Consider the following 17,814-nt stretch of genomic DNA (forward strand, 5'->3'; position numbering starts at 1 on the left):
GATTCATCTGCCAGAAGGGAAAACTTTAAAATGAGGGCTTTAAAATTTAATTTTAATTTAACAATACATATAGTGCAAAAAGCGTATTGTTTACAATCTTATACAGTGAATGAATATTCTCCATCCTTGTTCTTTTGTTATCTAGTTTCTTTCTTCATTTGTAGTCAAAATACTGTGTTTATCTTTTCCAGCTATGTAAAATGAGATTTTAAGTTTTTCTTCCCGAACATTCCTGGTCTCTTACCCCATAGAATAATCTCACTCAGATTTTATAACAGAAGTTATTTGTTTTTTTCTAGCTAACCAACAATATTTTTGTCTATAACTAGTTTTACATCAATAAAAGCACAGATAAAAAAGTCACATTCATTACTGTGGATTTGTCTTATTTCCTGTGGCTTATTTGTGCTTCCTGTTTATTCATTTGTGAAGGAATTTTATGCTTTTGAATGACTTGTGCCAACTTGCAAGTAATTGAAATACTTTCATTTATTGACCAAAAACAATCAGAGACACCTTGTTTAAAAGGTTTTTTATTTTTAAAAATCACTGTAGCGCTTACCAGCACTTAGTGTTAGATATTATTCTCTGCATAACAAACACATCTTTTTTCAGTGCGCTCTCAGAGGAGGAGAAATCTACACTGCGTGCAGGGTTAATCACCAACTTCAGTGAACCAGTAAACCAGGTTAGTGAGAAAATGCTGATTCTTTCTCTCTCCTTAGTTTTTGTGTTTCTTTTTTAAACTAATTTTGTTTCTTGGCATTAAATATAAAATCTTATTACATAATGTCCATTTGTAATGTTTTTAGATACTTTGTTGTTTTTTTAATTTTGGAATCCAGTTCTAGCTGTTAAGAATTTTGGTTAGATTTGGCTATTAATTATTTAAAACCCAGAAGTTATTTTAAGATATACTTGTATACGTTTTAAACTTACTAAGTTTTTGAGTTAACATTTAAAGCAAATGTCTCTATATTTGTAGTCTTAAAGCATAGAAATTAATTTTCATGATTTAGATCAGGGGTCTCAAACTCGCGGTCACCAAACCCTTTGTAGACCTAGTGCGGCCCGCCGAACGGCTGTGATCTTGCTCTGCGGCCCACATGCTGAGTTGAGTTTGAGACCCCTGATTTAGATTATCCCTCCCCCTTTTTTATAAACTTTGAGATGATTTCAGGTTTTTGTCTATTTCTTTAATCCTTCACATTCATAATTCTTACTATGTGCGAGGGACAGATAGTAAACTCTACAGTTGATATTTTCCTTTATGGTGGAATTTTTCTTTTAAGAATAAAATAAGTTTTGCTTATAGATACAAAGCACACTGTCTTTGGTCATGTGTTCAATGCAGCTTTATCTCAACTTTTACTGACATGATCTCAGTTTTTTTGCTTTACAGTACTTTAGGAGATGAAGGAAGGTGGAGAGGAAGGGAGTAGCTTTCACCGGGGCAGACGGTGATCAGGAAGGGTTTGGTGATTGAGCTAAACCATTGGTTAGATGCTCTGTCAGCCAGCATTTGAGAAATACTAATTTGAACAAACATTATTTGCATACCTAATATTTGATGCTCATTTCTATTTTTAGGTCAGTAGCTCTCAAACTTTGTGATCTTAGACGTTCTTTATACTGCCAATATAAACCCTGAAGGGTTATATCTGTTGATATTTATTATATTAGAAATGAAAACTGAAGAAAATTTAAATACTTGATTATTAAAAATAAAACCATTACTTGTTAATATAAATTGAATTTTTAATTTTATTTACTTATTTTTTACAGAGACAGAGAGTGAGTCAGAGAGAGGGATAGACAGGGACAGACAGACAGGAACAGAGAGAGATGAGAAGCATCAATCATCAGTTCTTTGTTGCGCGTTGCGACACCTTAGTTGTTCATTGATTGCTTTCTCATATGTGCCTTGACCGCAGGCCTTCAGCAGACCGTGTAACCCTTTGCTGGAGCCAGCGACCTTGGGTTCAGGCTGGTGGGCTTTTTGCTCAAACCAGATGAGCCTGCGCTCAAGCTGGCGACCTCGGGGTCTCGAACCTGGGTCCTTTGCATCCCAGTCCGACGCTCTATCCACTGTGCCACCGCCTGGTCAGGCTAAATTGAATTTTTAAAAGTGAGCAATAGCTGTTTCTCAAAACAATAGATAATTAAATGAGAGCTGCATTGTTCTGCTTTTTATTTTTTAGAGAGAGAAAGATAGGAACAGACAGACAGGAAGGGAGAGAGATGAGAAGCATCAACTCATAGTTGTGGCACTTTAGTTGTTCATATGTGCCCTGACGGGGGTTGGGGGTAGGGAGGGCTCCATCTGAGCCAATGACTCCTTACTCAAGCTAGTGACCTTGGGCTCAAGACAGCAACTTTGGGATCATGTCTATGATCCCATGCTCAAGCCATGGTGACCTCGGGGTTTTGAACCTAGGTCATTAGCATTCCAGTTCGACTCTCTATCCACTGCACCACCGCCTGGTCAGGCATGTTTTGTATTTTTCCATATCTCTTTACTGTCTGGTTATTTAAAAGAAAGTGTCTACATTTTCATATTTGCTTCTTCATTTACTCTTTTGCAATATATTACTTTGGTAGAAGTTATATGAAGAAGATACAGTATTGAGAAAGGGAGGACCTCACATACCCTGAAAGGATTTAAGGCCCCTCCTTCCTTGAGGTCCATAGACCGCACTTTGAGAACCACTATCTTAAGCAGTTGTTTTGTGAAAATTTTATTCATTTTGGTCAAATGTATAATTCATCAAAACGGTAGTTTTCAACTATGAATGCATCATTATCCATTAATTTTTTTCCCCTCCAGATTGCAACTCAGATTGCAGTGCTAATTGCAAAAGTTGCTCGACTGGACTGTCCCCGACAGTGGCCTGAGCTGATTCCTACTCTTATAGAATCTGTGAAAGTCCAAGATGATCTTCGACAGCACAGAGCATTACTTACCTTCTATCATGTTACCAAAACTCTGGCTTCTAAACGTCTGGCTGCTGATAGAAAACTGTTTTATGATGTAAGTGACTTAACAGATTTGATTATGAAAATTGCACTACCTATATAAAAACTTTTATAATTTTACCTAAATATTTCATTGAAAGATTATGAATTCTTTCTAATTGACTTCAAAAAGTTCAGAATAATAGATAATACTTGAAAGATTTAAGCTAGATAGTGATCTAAACATAAGAACTTTACTGCCAGTGTGGGGGATTAGTTGGAGAACGGTCTGAAGTCACAGAGACTGGTTTGAGGCTGTTGAATCTTTGAGATGAGATGGTAAAGCTCTTAACTGAAGCAGTGGTAGAGGGCACATTTAGGAGGGTATAGAGTTGAAATTTAGGAAGTTAAAAGTAACATGCCTGGGTAATGGGTGAATGTAAGGCAGATGTAGGAAGGTGTCTGACATGACTGGGGGCAGTGATCTTCTATTGGATGTCGTAGTACCATTTATTGAAAAACTTTCTCCATTCAGTTGCTTTAGCACTTTTGTATTGGACTATCTTGACCTATCAAAACAGCGATTTTCCTATTGTTCAACTTACCATTTTGTACTGCACCATGTAAAACTGGTCAGTCTTAAAATGTTTTCTTTGGAATCCTTATTTTGAGAATAGCACTTGGGAATCTGCATTTGGCTCCCAGGTGGTTCTTACGTATACTAGGTTTAAGCCAGAACCACATTATGTCCTGTTTATTTTTAACCTAGTGGGTTTAAATAGTCAATCTTGTGTTTACCGGAGATTGAATATAAGAGGAGGTTTTTTTGTTAAAGGTTGATTTTTGAATTCTTGTCACTTTTGGGCCCTGGCCATTGGCTCAGTGGGTAGAGTAGTTGGCTTAGCATATGGACATCCCAGGTTTGATTCCTGGTCAGGGCACACATGAGGAGCAATCATCTGCTTCTCTCCCTCTCCCTCTCCACCTACTCTCCCTTTCCCCTTCCCACATCCAGTGGCTTAATTGGTTCAGGTGTGGCCCTGGATGCTGAGGATAGCTCCGTTGGAGGGCATCAGCCTCAGGTGCTAAAAATAGCTTGGTACTTGAGCATTGGACCCAGATGGGGTTGTTGGGTGGATTCCAGTTGGGGCTCATGCAGGAATCAGTCTCACTGTCTCCCCTCTTGTCACCTAAAAATAAAAAAAATTCTTGTTTCTTTTGCTTGATACCTAACTAGGACTAAAGAAACAGACGGTTTATCCTCCCAAGTCTTTCTATGAATTTCTTGTTGATTTTTCTCACCTTTATCCCTTCCATTTCCTTTTTCCCCCCTTGAAGTATACCTTCATACAAAAATAATGGATTCAAATATCAGTTTTCTAAGTTCTCTCTGACAGTCATCAACTTCATTAGATTTATTAAGTTATGAAGTCAGAAGTCCTGAAATTAAGCTGTCACAATGGCTGTGTTCCTTCTGGTGGCTCTAAGGAAAGAATCTGTTACCTTGCCTTTCTAGCTTCTAGAGACCACATGCTTTCCTTGGCTTGTGTCCCCTTCTTCCATCAAATTACATCACTCCAACCTCTGTTTAATTCTCAGAACTGCATTTGTCCATTTGTTTTCATATTGGAAGTTTTTCATATAAAAGTCAAATATCTAGAAAATTCTGTGTTACAGTTGTTATTCTTTATTACCCCTTTATAAAAGTTTTAATTCTTAGTTTGGCTTTCTCAGTTGTATACTCCTAATGCATTGACTTGGTTTTCAGGTATAATTTATGTTTAGCTTAGGCAGTCTCTACAAGTTTATTCTGGTTAGCTTGTTTGAGTTAGCTTCTTGATCACTTCAGCTTTCATTCTGTATTTTCTTACAGTGTGAGGCTGTTTTCTCTCCATATAGAATAAAATGTTGGTCTACCCAACATATTATATTTAGTTCCAGCTCAGTATTTATTACATTGTGCTGAATTACAATTGTTTACTTACCTTTCTGAGATCTATGAGGGAGAACTATAGCTTTTATTATTGTAGGCCTACTGTCAAGCCCAGAAGAATGCACCTAAGTAGTGGTTCTCTGTCACTGCTAAGTGAATAAAAATAGAAGACTTGTTCTTAGTTACCTCCTAGATTTCAAAGTGTAATATAGTGTAAAACTTCAAAGAAGTAGGAGTTTTGGGAGAATATACAAACTCAGGATACCTGCAAAAGAATTCAGCTCAGTACCTTTCATTTTGGAATGGAGTAGCTGAATCTGGAAACATGGAACATAGTGTAGAGACTAGGGCAGTCTTGTCTGATGGAGTTAGGGTGCTAGATGCACAGTTTAATTAAAGGTAGTGTGTGTGGGAAGACATCATAAAAAGCAATTTTACTAGTCAATAAAGTGTTCCCTATTATTTTGGTAATCTGATATACAGGGAAATCATTACTGTAATTCCAAAATGATCTTCATCTTCTAAATTAGTTTCTGACAGTACAAAAAGTAAGCTCATGGTTGAGGTAGTTGCTATGGCAAAGGAGTGCAGCATGCACTTAAAACTGCTACCTGCCGTTCAATGTGTCCCAACATTTTTATATCCTATTTTCCTTCCACACTAAAATAAATTAAGTTCTTTCTTTTCAGGAGTGACAAATTACAAAATCAACAGTTGAGAAAAAATTGTTTTGCCATAACAGAATTGTGCTTGATTTGACACAAAAAGGAATTAATTTTCTATAAAATAGTATACTTTTTGTACTAACCTGAATATAAAATAGTCAACATTAAGTACAGTTAAAATCAAAATCCAAGGTCTGTGAAAACAGGGAAATTTAAGATACAGATAGTAATTCTAACATAATTATAAATGTTTAACTGAATAATAATATCTCAGAGACATGATGCATAACCCACAGAGGTCTGTGCTGTGGTGAAGTAATCCAAACCTCAAAAAGGTGAAAACATCTTTTGATAGCAGTACTTTTCACTAGTTTTTAGAGACACGGGTCATCACTTGTGAGATCTGTTTTTCTAGCAGGGATGTTTCTTTGTACTGAGCAGCTTTGAGATTTTGAGCAAGGCACTTACACTTTATGATTCTTTAAAATTTCCATTCAGGTCTAAAGTTGCGTGACTGTATGTATTTTTAATCTTTATTATTCTAGATTAATCTATATAAGCACCATTAGTTTTGAGATGAAAATCTTATAGCATAATTTTAATATAGGTGTTTGTATTTTTAATTTTTTCTCCCCCTAGAAGCCAGTTTCTTTGTACATTTAGTTTTCTTCTTTCTTGCTTTGCATCTGCTTGGCATAGAGCTGAGGTAATTTTTTTTTTTCAATGAGAGGAGGAGAGGCAGAGGAACAGGCTCCCACAGGCTCCCTGACTGGGATCCACTCTGCATTCCCACTAGGGGCAGTGCTCTGCCCATCTGGGGCGTTGCTCTGTTGTTCAGCACCCAAGCTCTTCTTTGAACCTTAGGTGAGGCCATGGAGCCATCCTTAGTGCCCAGGGCCACCTTGCCTCCAATCAAGCCCTGACTGCAGGAGGAGAAGAGAGAAGGAAGCAAGAGGAAGAAGGATGGAGAAGCAGATGCGTGCTTCTCCTGTGTGCCCTGATCTGGAATGAACCCAGGACATCCACACACCAAGCTGATGCTCTACCACTGAACTAGCTGGCCAGGGCCCTAAGGTCTTGATCTAATGATCATATTAGATTCTTTGCTATCCAAATTTTTTAAAATTTTTATTTTATTTTATTTTTTTTAGAGAGAGAGAGAGAGAGAGTGAGGGATAGACAGGGACAGACAGACAGGAACGGAGAGATGAGAAGCATCAATCATTAGTTTTTCGTTACGCATTGTGACACCTTAGTTGTTCATTGATTGCTTTCTCATATGTGCCTTGACCGCGGGCCTTCAGCAGACCGAGTAACCCCTTACTTGAGCCAGCGACCTTGGGTCCAAGCTGGTGAATTTTTGCTCAAACCAGATGAGCCCATGTTCAAGCTGGCGACCTCGGGGTCTTGAACCTGGGTCTTCCGCATACCAGTCCGATGCTCTATCCACTGTGCCACTGCCTGGTTTGGCGCTATGCAAATTTGATACACATTTTACCCTTGAATATTGTAACAGTGTGGCTGTTAGGAGTGCTGACTCCTGTGGAGTCCAATATCTGTGCATAATTTTTTTTTTAAAGATTTTATTGATTTTACAGAGAGAGGAGGGGGAGGTGAGGAGAAGTAGTTGCTTCACTCTAGCTGTTTTTGTTGCTTGTCATATATGCCTTAACTGAGCAAGCCCAGGGTTTTAAACCAGTGATCTCAGTGTTCCAGGTCAGCGCTTTGTACACTGTGCCACCACTGGCCATGCTGTGCATAATTTTTGACTTCCTAAAATCTTAACTAAAATTGCCCCTTGGTATCCGAGGGAGATTGGTTCTAGGACCCCCATGGGTATCCAAATCCATGGATGTCCCTTATATTAAATGGTGTAAAACAATGCATACCATCAGCTCTCCACATCCACAGAATCCCAACCACTGATTGAAAACAGTATTGTTATCATTGGTTCACTGATCGAAAGTGGTATTACTATTGATTGGATATGAGAATGTGAAACCCAGGGACACAGAAGACTGACTGTATATTAAAAATAATCCATGTATAAATGGACCCACATAGTTCAACCCACGTTGTTCAAGAGCCTACTGTTTAAACAGTTAAATAGTTAAGAAAATTTCAAATATACTCTTGAGAGAAAGTACAGCAAACCCTTACACCCATATTTAACAGTTCCCAAGGTGTTGCCGTGTTTGCATTTCCTCTTTGCTGTAGCAGATCCTGATACGTTATTTCATCCAAAAAATATTTCGGAATGAATCTCTAAAGGAACATTTTTTTGTTACTTGTTTTTATTAAGAATCTTTTAAAACTGGAAACTAGATATTAATCTTAAATTCTTCCACCTAAGAGTAATTGAACAGATGCTGATTGCTTACTGTGTACAAAAGATGTGTACAGAACTGAGGGCAGTGAAAGACACCATAGTAGTCTCTTGGATGTTCAGGGGAAAAGTTGGAAGACAAACCCTCAGAAGTCATTTATAAACTATTAAAATCTACCTTGGAAGAAAATAAAACACTGTATCACGTTGTTGCTAAGCATAAGGCTAAAACAAGGTCGGGAACCTTTTTGGCTGAGAGAGCCATGAACGCCACATATTTTAAAATGTAATTCCACGAGAGCCATACAACGACCTGTGTACGTTAGGCATTATCCAATAAAAATTTGGTGTTGTCCTGGAGGACAGCTGTGATTGGCTACAGCCACCCGCAACCATGAACATGAATGGTAGGAAATGAATAGATTGTAATACATGAGAATGTTTTATATATTTAATGCTATTATTTTTTTTATTAAATATTTGTCTGCAAGCCAGATGCAGCCATCAAAAGAGCCACATCTGGCTCGCGAATCATAGGTTCCCGACCCCTGGGCTAAAACTTAGCTGAACTTTAAAAACTAAAGGGCTTATGATGAATAATAGTCCCACTAAATAGCATATGTATTTGTATAATGAGGACAAAAGAAAACTGAGGCTAGGAGAAGACAAGTTAAAATACTTCAGAAGACTCTTGCTGATGAGTTACTATGTTTTCTGAGGAAATGAAACAGAAGCATAATTTGAGATAGGTTGAATAGTGAAAGGTCACTCAACTTCATAGCAGAGACTTGCATATTTACTCCTTATAAACGTAAAGCTTACTTCATGATGTGGACCTTAGGGAATATTCCCAAATAGTTGAAATTATGAATGTTAAATTTGAGAATGCCAAGATACCACTTATATGGTATAGCTCTAGCCTTCGGATATTACAGTGTAGTAATATTTATTTTAACGATAAATGTGCATACATTTAAGCAAATCATCAAATAGGCTAAATTGATCTTGTTTTCAGTTTTGTTGGGTGATTCTAATTGCCACATTAAATACCAGGTTGATTCTAACTCTGTCCCTTGCTTTGCTAAATTTTATATTGGCTTTTAAAATACATTATTTAAAGATGACTCAAATATATTGTGAAGGGTCATTTCTCTATGAACCTGTGAGGGGATTTGTGCATGTGTGTGTCTAGGCTTATATTAAGATGGGAAAGAGCCCTGGCCGGTTGGCTCAGTGGTAGAGCGTCGGCCTGGCGTGCGGAAGTCCCGGGTTCGATTCCCGGCCAGGGCACACAGGAGAGGCACCCATCTGCTTCTCCACCCCTTCCCCTCTCCTTCCTCTCTGTCTCTCTCTTCCCCTCGCGCAGCCAAGGCTCCATTGGAGCAAAGTTGGCCTGGGCGCTGGGGATGGCTCCTTGGCCTCTGCCCCAGGCGCTAGAGTGGCTCAGGTCATGAGAGAGCGACACCCCGGATGGGCAGAGCATCGCCCCCTGGTGGGCGTGCCGGGTGGATCCCGGTCAGGCGCATGCGGGAGTCTGTCTGACTGCCTCCCCGTTTCCAGCTTCAGAAAAATACAAAATAAAAGAAAAAAAAAGATAGGGGAAAGAACCTTTTGGTGGGAGCTTTAGTATAGGAGAGAGTCAAGGTGACTGGTTTGATCAAAAAAATTGAGGAGAAACTATTCACTGAACAGAAGAAGAGATTCTGAGTATGGCTTATCCCTTTCTGTGTGGTTCAGACGGACTCTTATCTGGATGCTAGGAAAATGGGCCTGGAAAAAAGAGAATAAAATTTCCAAAACTGTATCACACAAATCTCTGTAAGTTGCTCTTAAACAGCACTGTTAATGTATGCTTTGTTCTTTAATCCATCTATCTATTGACAAATATTTTGCCAGTCACTGTATTGGATGTCTAGGATGTATAGTTGTATAACCTCTTTGTTCTTGTTGAATCGATACTTTGGATACATGAGAGCATTGTCTGGTCTAAGGACAGGCTGTTGTTAGGACCAGAAGACTTTTGGAATCTAGAAGAGGGGTCACAGTGTGCTCCTCCTGGCCCTGAGCTGTACCAATGGCAGATATGAGAACAAAATGAAAATTATGATTTACCAAAAAAAACAAAACAAAAAATGTATCTAACAATCTAACAGATGTTATAGGTCTTTAGGAATGTTCTTTACTGAAAGTAAATAAATAGTTTAGAGACATTAGCACTTTGGAAATTTTTCTTACAACAGCTCTTGTACCCACCAAAGCCTCTTGCCTGACCCATTTTGGTGATTTGATATATATAAGTATCATGGCTCAGTGGAAATAAATTTATACTTAATAAAATTTGAATACTGGTAAAATAACCTTAAGAAATGTACAGGTGTTTTAAAAATTTGTTATGAGCCTGATCAGGCGGTGGTGCAGTGGATAGTGTCAGACTGGGATGCGGAGAACCCAGGTTCAAGACCCCGAGGTTGCCAGCTTGAGCGTGGGCTCATCTGGTTTGAGCAAAAAGCTCACCATCTTGGACCCAAGGTCGCTGGCTTGAGCAAGGGATTCCTCGGTCTGCTGAAGGCCCACGGTCAAGGCACATATGAGAAAGCAATCAATGAACAACTAAGGTGACACAATGAAAAATTGATGATTGATGCTTCTCATCTCTTTCCGTTCCTGTCTATCTGTCCCTGTCTATCCCTCTCTCTGACTCTCTCTCTGTCTCTGTAATAAATAAATAAATAAATAAATAAAAATTTGTTATGAAAACTGCTGTATACCCATGACTTAGCTTTAGCAGTTAGTTTTGTTATTTTTGCTTTATTGCTTACTTCTAAGGTATTTTTTTTCCTAAGATATTTTAAAGTAATTAAAAGATTACATGAAATTTTATTACTAAATACTTCAGTATTTAGCTATAAAAGGATAGACTTATTTTTAGTATAATCATTTCACTTTTATCACACATAAGAAAAACAAAAATAGTGATTTAATATTATTGACTACTTTTAGCCAGTTTGTTTGAGCCAGAAAAATGAACAACGTGGGTACATTTGGTTGTCTCTCTTAACTATCTTTTAATATATAGAAATAATCCTTTCCATCTTTTTTTTTCTACGCCATTGACTCGTTCAAGAAACCGGGTCAGTTGCCTTGTGCAGTGTTGTACTTTCTACACCTGTTCATAAACCTTGTTGATTAGATTCAGGTTAAGCAGGTTTTGACAACTATCATTGATGGGTAATATTAATTACCCCACAATTAATGATAAATTATGTGACTTTGATTTTAAAGTTTTTCAGTGCTAACTATTTTAGGAAAAAATTGTGAAGACGGTGGTGCTGAGGGGAAAAAAAGTTTAATATTTGAAATGCTGAAAGAAATGGAACTTCCTATAAGGAACGGTTCCCTTTTGATATTTGTGAGGTCAAGTCTGTGTACTTCTCAGGTAAATCCTTGCAGCAGGCAGTGGGTGGCACTGTTGTGGTTTAGAGAAAGAAAATACCAGTACTTGGTGTTTTCCTGCATCAGTACCTAAAAAAATTTGTTAAGTACCTTATTTCGTATCATCTCACTGAATATTCCCTTACCCCTTCACATTTTTGAGAAGATATAGAGGGGATATTTCTATTCTTCCTACTTCCTTCATTATTTTCTTTTTTCCAGCTGAGTCTTCTATAAGCATACTTCAGCTGGTGTTTTTGGAGTAGAAAGATGCTTGTACAGGGCTTATGTATATCTACTGCTCACAAAAATTAGGGGGTATTTTATCGCTTCATACTCATTTTGAAATATCCCCTGATTTTTATAAGCAGTATAGTATAGTTGGCAGTGTCTCTTCCCATATTCTTGTTGGTTTTTTTACCTGTCTCCCTCCTTTCACTTTGGACTGAAAGATTTTTATTTTAGAGAGAGAGAGAAAGGGTTGGGGAAAGAGCAGGAAGCATCAGTTCTCCCATATGTGCCTTGACTGGCAGGCTCAGGGCCTCGAACCAGCGGCCTCAGCGTTCCAGGTCAATGCTTTATCCAGTGTGCCACCACAGGTCAAGCTTCACTTGGGGCTGAAAGGATAGCTCTTATTGCTGCTTCTTCACTTCAGTCATCCCTATATGTGTAGAAGTTTTTGTAGACTAGCTAAAAAGACTCTTCAAATGGAGCTTTAATAAATTCCTAATTTTCTTAACCAAGTGCTTAGCTCCAGAACTGGAATCTAAAACAAAGGAAAATATTAATTAGGAATAAGTTTTTTTCTGTGCTACTGTTTCTCTCTTTTTTTCTTCTTTTAATTGTCCTCTCGTACCTTTAAGAGCCAGCCCTATTCTCAGGACAGCCTTCCTAAACTGAGAGGGAGATCTCTGAGTGTCCTGCCAGACTCCCCTGTTGCAGCTGAGCACAGGGGAGGAAAGAGCACGGGCCAGGGCTACTGCTGTCTTTTTCTTGATTTCTGTTTCAGGTGCTGTATGTATTAAGTCAGCAGTACCTGCTGTCTGCCATTCTACCTTTGTGGTTTCATGTCTATATTTCTAATTTAAAGTACTTTCATACTGGTACTTTTTATGACCAGAAAGAGGGAAGAATTAATAAAGATCTAACTTTGTCATTAATATCTGTAAATGTTACTTTTTTTTAAGAAGTAGGAATGAAAATTTCAAACATAGGTGGTAGTTACTTAAGGTAGAATGGAGTAGAATTTTTGATTATCTGAATTATTGAACTTTCTCATACACGTTTTAGAATCAAATTATAAATGGAAAAGAGGATGATTTTTATGGAGCAAAATACAATTTTATTTTAATGACTTTGATTCCACCATGATCAAATACTTTCTTTTATATGACTGTTGTGGCAATAAGAACCTTGATCCAGTATTCAGAAATATTCTGTGGAATATTTTGTTCTTTGTATTAAGAGTGAGTGGGGAAGATTTTATTTATATTTAGTATGAATACTATAATTTATATCATGCATATGCAATGGTAGAATTCTCTAAGGAGGATAGTCTCCTGGTAATAGAAGTACCTGAGGAAGTCATAACAGTTTAAAGTAGTTTTGCCCTTTTGCTACTATTATTTTAAAGTACCTTCTAAAATAAATTCTGACACGATTTCAAAATATACTGTGATTTAAAGTGGCAGAGTTTCCCTTAATCTTTTTCTTCTTAAACTGGTACCAGATTCCATTTGGTCAACCCTTTCTCAATCCGAATTTAACTTTTAACAGAGTAATTAGGGGATGATTACCATTATTTTCTTTATTGAGTCTGACATGTAATGATAATGATATTTTATATACATGTGGAATGCACTCAGTTTATATTAGCTGTATCTTTCATAGATACTCTATTCAAATAATAGAACAAAAAGACACCTTTTTCTGTTGAAGGGTACACAAAAGAGGTGAGATTTACTGAAGAACTTTTTAGATGAGAGTCTGATTCAACAATTCATTGCATCTATATTAACACCGGTATTGGCCTGTGAGCACGTGGGGAAATTTTCCTTTGTGTAGTCACAAAAAGAAAATTGTATCGATGAATTACAATATGATTTTTGGAGAACAGGATTTACTGTATTCTGAATGTCTGGGAGAGTATCTACTTACTATTAGTTTACATTTTGATATTGAAAATTTAAATAAAACTTATTTATACAAATAACGGTTATTTCTTTTACTAAATTACTATGTAGTTAATTGGTAGTTATTATATTAAGAGGCATTAGAACATAAAGATAAAAATGCTGGTTATGAGCACATTTCCTAATTTCTTTCTTTGTTAGGCTGATTGCTCTTGGGCAAGTCATTTAACCTTTATATTTCAGTAAGCTTTTTATAATGGGAATAATAATATCTACTTTTTAGATTGTTATGATTAAACAAATTGAGAGCAATGTCTAGAGCAGAAAAAGGTTCAATAAATGTGTACTATCATTATTTTTTAATATTTATTTATTGAGAGAGAGACAGGAAGGGAGAGAGATGATAAGCATCAACTCATAGTTGTATCACTTTAGCTGTTCATTGATTGGTTCTCATACATGCCTTGACTGGGGGGCTCCAGTGACCCCTTGCTCAAGCCAGCCACCTTGGGCTTAAGCCAGTGACTTCTGGGCTTGAGCCAGCGCGATCATGGGGTCATGTTGATGATCCCGTACTCAAGCTCACGAGCCTGTGCTCAAGCCAGTGAGTTTGGGATTTTGAAGCTGGGTCCTTAGCGTCCCTGATTGATGCTCTACCCACTGTACCACAACCAGTCTGGCATTGTGTTACTATTATTATAATAAATATATTGTTGTTCTGTTGTTAATATTGTTATTTTTATCATGTGAGTTATAATTATCTGCATAAATACTTATATCCTGAAAGTACCTTTTAAAAGATTTTAGGTGACTTTAGGTAACCCTCACATAAAGAAATTTCTATACAGACAATTCTTCTGAAAAATTTTAATAGACTCTATACATATAGAAGTTACTAGTAAAACAAGTAGTTTTAAGAAGGAGATATAAAGAAGGCCTATAAAATAATTCAGGTTGTCATTTTGTGAATAAGCTACTGGTTCTGAGTATAGTGGTTTTCTGTTTGTATTTAAAATTTGTATATGTCACCCTTTGGGTTTTATTTATTTATTTTTATATTGAGAGTACGTTTATTGAAGCTGGGGACAGTGAAACAAGGAAGGACTTGGGATAGAAGATGCTTCAGGAGAGAGATGGTGGGGCTGCTTTGGCTCACTGAGACGTCAAAGAAAAGGGTCCTTGGAGACAGTTCAGGGGGTTAGCCCAGGGCTAGCTGCCACTGTCTATTGCTCCCCTGGTTGTACGTCTGGAGTTTTGGAGATGCACACCTGTGCTGGTGGAAGGCGGGGAAGGGAGGCATGGGCATGCTCCCGAGAGGGAGAGAACCCCTGGGCCTTATTTTATTTACTACATAAAACAGTCAAAATGGATCTAAAAATTATAGTCAAGAGTATATATTTCAGTTTTATTCATTGAAATATTTGCCACAAAAAGAAATTATATTATAGTTTAAAATTGGACTTTAGGTCTTGTGTATAATTTGCACCCTTCCCTGCTTCCAAATCCTATTTGTATTCTTGCACTTTATTCTGGTTGACAAATATTTTTATGATTTGTATGTTTGGAAAAAGTATAGGATGTTGTAACAAAAATTATTACACAGCAAGTGTAATAAAATTTGCAATGATAGATGGATTTTCTGACTGTAGACATATATTTTAGCTTTATTCTTAGAAAGGACTTGACTTATTAAGAAAAATACTAACAATTATTGAAGCTATATGTAAAGTTTACAAATTACTTGAGCTAAAGCTTATTTTTCTTTACTGTCAGATTATATTCCTCCCAATTAGATAGAGTATTTGCTTTTATGTTATAACAGTATATCATGGGATGATGTCAATTTTAGACTGTTAACTTTATGGTACTGCTGGTCATTCTCTTGTGTTGATTGAGATAATTATCATAAATACTATATTTTGGCTGTAATGAGACATTGGGATTAAATAATTTGATATAACGTCTGAACTGTTGTATGTATGTTTGGGAATATGACTTAATAAATAGTTATTTTACCTATTGTCAAGGGAAGGTCAAGGCCTAGCCCTTACTGATGGGTTGGTGAAGATAGGAGCCATTTTTAGATTCCGACAGTTTATTATTATTTTGAACAGAGAGGTTAGCCATTTGTTCCAACTCTCTGAGGCCCTTGTTTTACTACCAAAAAGAATGAGCGCCCTGGCCGGTTGGCTCAGCGGTAGAGCGTCGGCCTAGCGTGCGGAGGACCCGGGTTCGATTCCCGGCCAGGGCACACAGGAGAAGCGCCCATTTGCTTCTCCACCCCTCCGCCGCGCTTTCCTCTCTGTCTCTCTCTTCCCCTCCTGCAGCCAAGGCTCCATTGGAGCAAGGATGGCCCGGGCGCTGGGGATGGCTCCTTGGCCTCTGCCCCAGGCGCTAGAGTGGCTCTGGTCGCAACATGGCGACGCCCAGGATGGGCAGAGCATCGCCCCCTGGTGGGCAGAGCGTCGCCCCTGGTGGGCGTGCCGGGTGGATCCCGGTCGGGCGCATGCGGGAGTCTGTCAGACTCTCTCCCTGTTTCCAGCTTCAGAAAAAAAAAAAAAAAAAAGAATGAGCAAAGCAGTAGGCTGAATGACTCTAGTGCAGATTGTGGGATGCCCGTTTGGAGGAGCCAATTCTAGGTTGTAACTAAGTGATTTTATTTTCTGCAGCTCGGATCTGAGCAGGTGGGGAAGAAAGCCTTACACCTTAATGGAACCCAGGAAGTAAGGAGAAACTGTTACATGACATCTTAACAGAGGAGATAGGGAAGTAAACCACAAATAGTATAGCAGTTCCTTACATGCCTCTCATCTCTTGTGTTTCAGGAGGATCACAAGATGTTCTGCCAGAATTTAGATTAGCTGAGGTTCAGGTGTTTGCCTGTGTGGACTAGGGAGATACGTGCACTCACCAGGGGGTCATGGCAAAGCTGTTTCCCTGCATGTATAAGAGAATTTAAATAATAAAAATGAATTTTATTTTTTCATAGAAATATTATTATATTTACAGAATTGCATTTCTGACTGGTTTCTGCTATCTGACCTTATAATTACAATGTTTTAGTAGTTGAAGTAATATGCTTATGTCTTGAGTAATTATTATATTCTGAAGTATGCTAATAATAACTAGTCATATGCATTTTCATTTGATATTTATTTAAATAAAATAGCCATGAAGGCTCAGCTAGATTGGTCTTAGACCTTGTGGAAAAAAACTGAAGATACCACTGGGAGATGGTTTGCCTCAACCTGGGAGGCAGAGGCAACTGCATCTCAGGGTGAGAGTGGGTTTTTAAATAGCAGTGCACATTAGAAAAGCAGACTGACAGGCAATGTGGTTTGTATATTCCTGGCTTTAAATGCTCAAAACCCAGTGGGTAAAACTGGCAGAACACAGAAATTGGACTGCTTTGTATTTCTTAGTATATTGACTTACTGTTAGACCCAGTGACAGTCCATAAATCAGTGTTTTAAAAACTGAGTATTGCAACCTATAAGGAGAAGATAAAAAGGATAAATGGATAATATGAGACTGCAGTGCAGGTTTTAGGTTCAGTATTATGTCAGTATACTAATATTTTAGGGTGCGTGTGGGTGTGTGTATAAACTGTATTTACTATAGTGCATTTTGGCTTAAGAAGTTTGGAATGTTGTGATAAATGACTCAACTATTTCAAGTCTCATTGGAAATATGTGCTCAATTTAAAAACCAAAATGTATTACTATGTAGGTTTGATTGATTCTGAAATCTATAATGTGAAAATTTTGTTGACATATCTTTGCAGTTAGCTTCTGGAATTTATAACTTTGCCTGCTCTCTGTGGAATCACCACACCGACACATTCCTTCAGCAAGTTTCCTCTGGTAATGAAGCTGCAGTTCTAAGTTCACTAGAACGGACTCTGCTATCATTGAAAGGTACTGTTAAACTTGCTATGTTCATTTTTGAAATGACATACATACCTCAGAGCAGCCACCACATAGTTATTCTGGATGGATTTTCTGTTCCTGGTCTTACTGAGAATAGGAGTTAATTTCTCCCTCAGATACAAAGGCTTATTTGTAGTTTTCTTTTCTTTTATGAGAATAGCTCTTTCTTTACTCTAATTGATGAAAGTGCAATAGTTTTATGTTATATTTACATTACAGTCATCTTGTGGCTCTGAATACATTCCTTTCAAATACTTCAACTTTCTTTTGCCTTTACTTTACACTTCTCATATGTGTTATGTTAAGGGCTCCTCCCATTATTGTCATGCTAACTCTCCCATCCACAAGGCTTACTTGAGTTCTTTTCCCAGCCCCTTCCCCCAACTCAGGTTCTATTTTCTTACTTGTACTTCAGGCTCACCTAGATTTTAGATTGTGCCTG

The 17,814-nt window shown here is 37.7% G+C and overlaps 1 protein-coding gene and 1 non-coding gene across 3 annotated transcripts in view; one reads left to right on the top strand and one right to left on the bottom strand.

Moving 5' to 3' along the window:
* The window catches only part of IPO11 (importin 11), a 231,259-nt gene that overhangs the window by 36,192 nt on the left and 177,253 nt on the right, over nt 1–17,814 (top strand). For both annotated transcript variants that reach the window (XM_066375687.1, XM_066375677.1), the window contains exons 4-6: nt 616–688; nt 2,828–3,031; nt 17,228–17,360. In XM_066375687.1, coding sequence (XP_066231784.1) covers nt 616–688; nt 2,828–3,031; nt 17,228–17,360 — 410 coding nt within the window. The remainder of the gene's footprint in view (nt 1–615; nt 689–2,827; nt 3,032–17,227; nt 17,361–17,814) is intronic.
* LOC136389935 (small Cajal body-specific RNA 11) lies at nt 12,153–12,290 on the bottom strand. Its single transcript, XR_010748477.1, has one exon. It is a non-coding gene; the product is annotated as a small Cajal body-specific RNA 11 (non-coding RNA).

Source organism: Saccopteryx leptura, chromosome 1 (genome assembly GCF_036850995.1).
Source record: "Saccopteryx leptura isolate mSacLep1 chromosome 1, mSacLep1_pri_phased_curated, whole genome shotgun sequence".
Classification (NCBI taxonomy): Eukaryota; Metazoa; Chordata; class Mammalia; order Chiroptera; family Emballonuridae; genus Saccopteryx; species Saccopteryx leptura.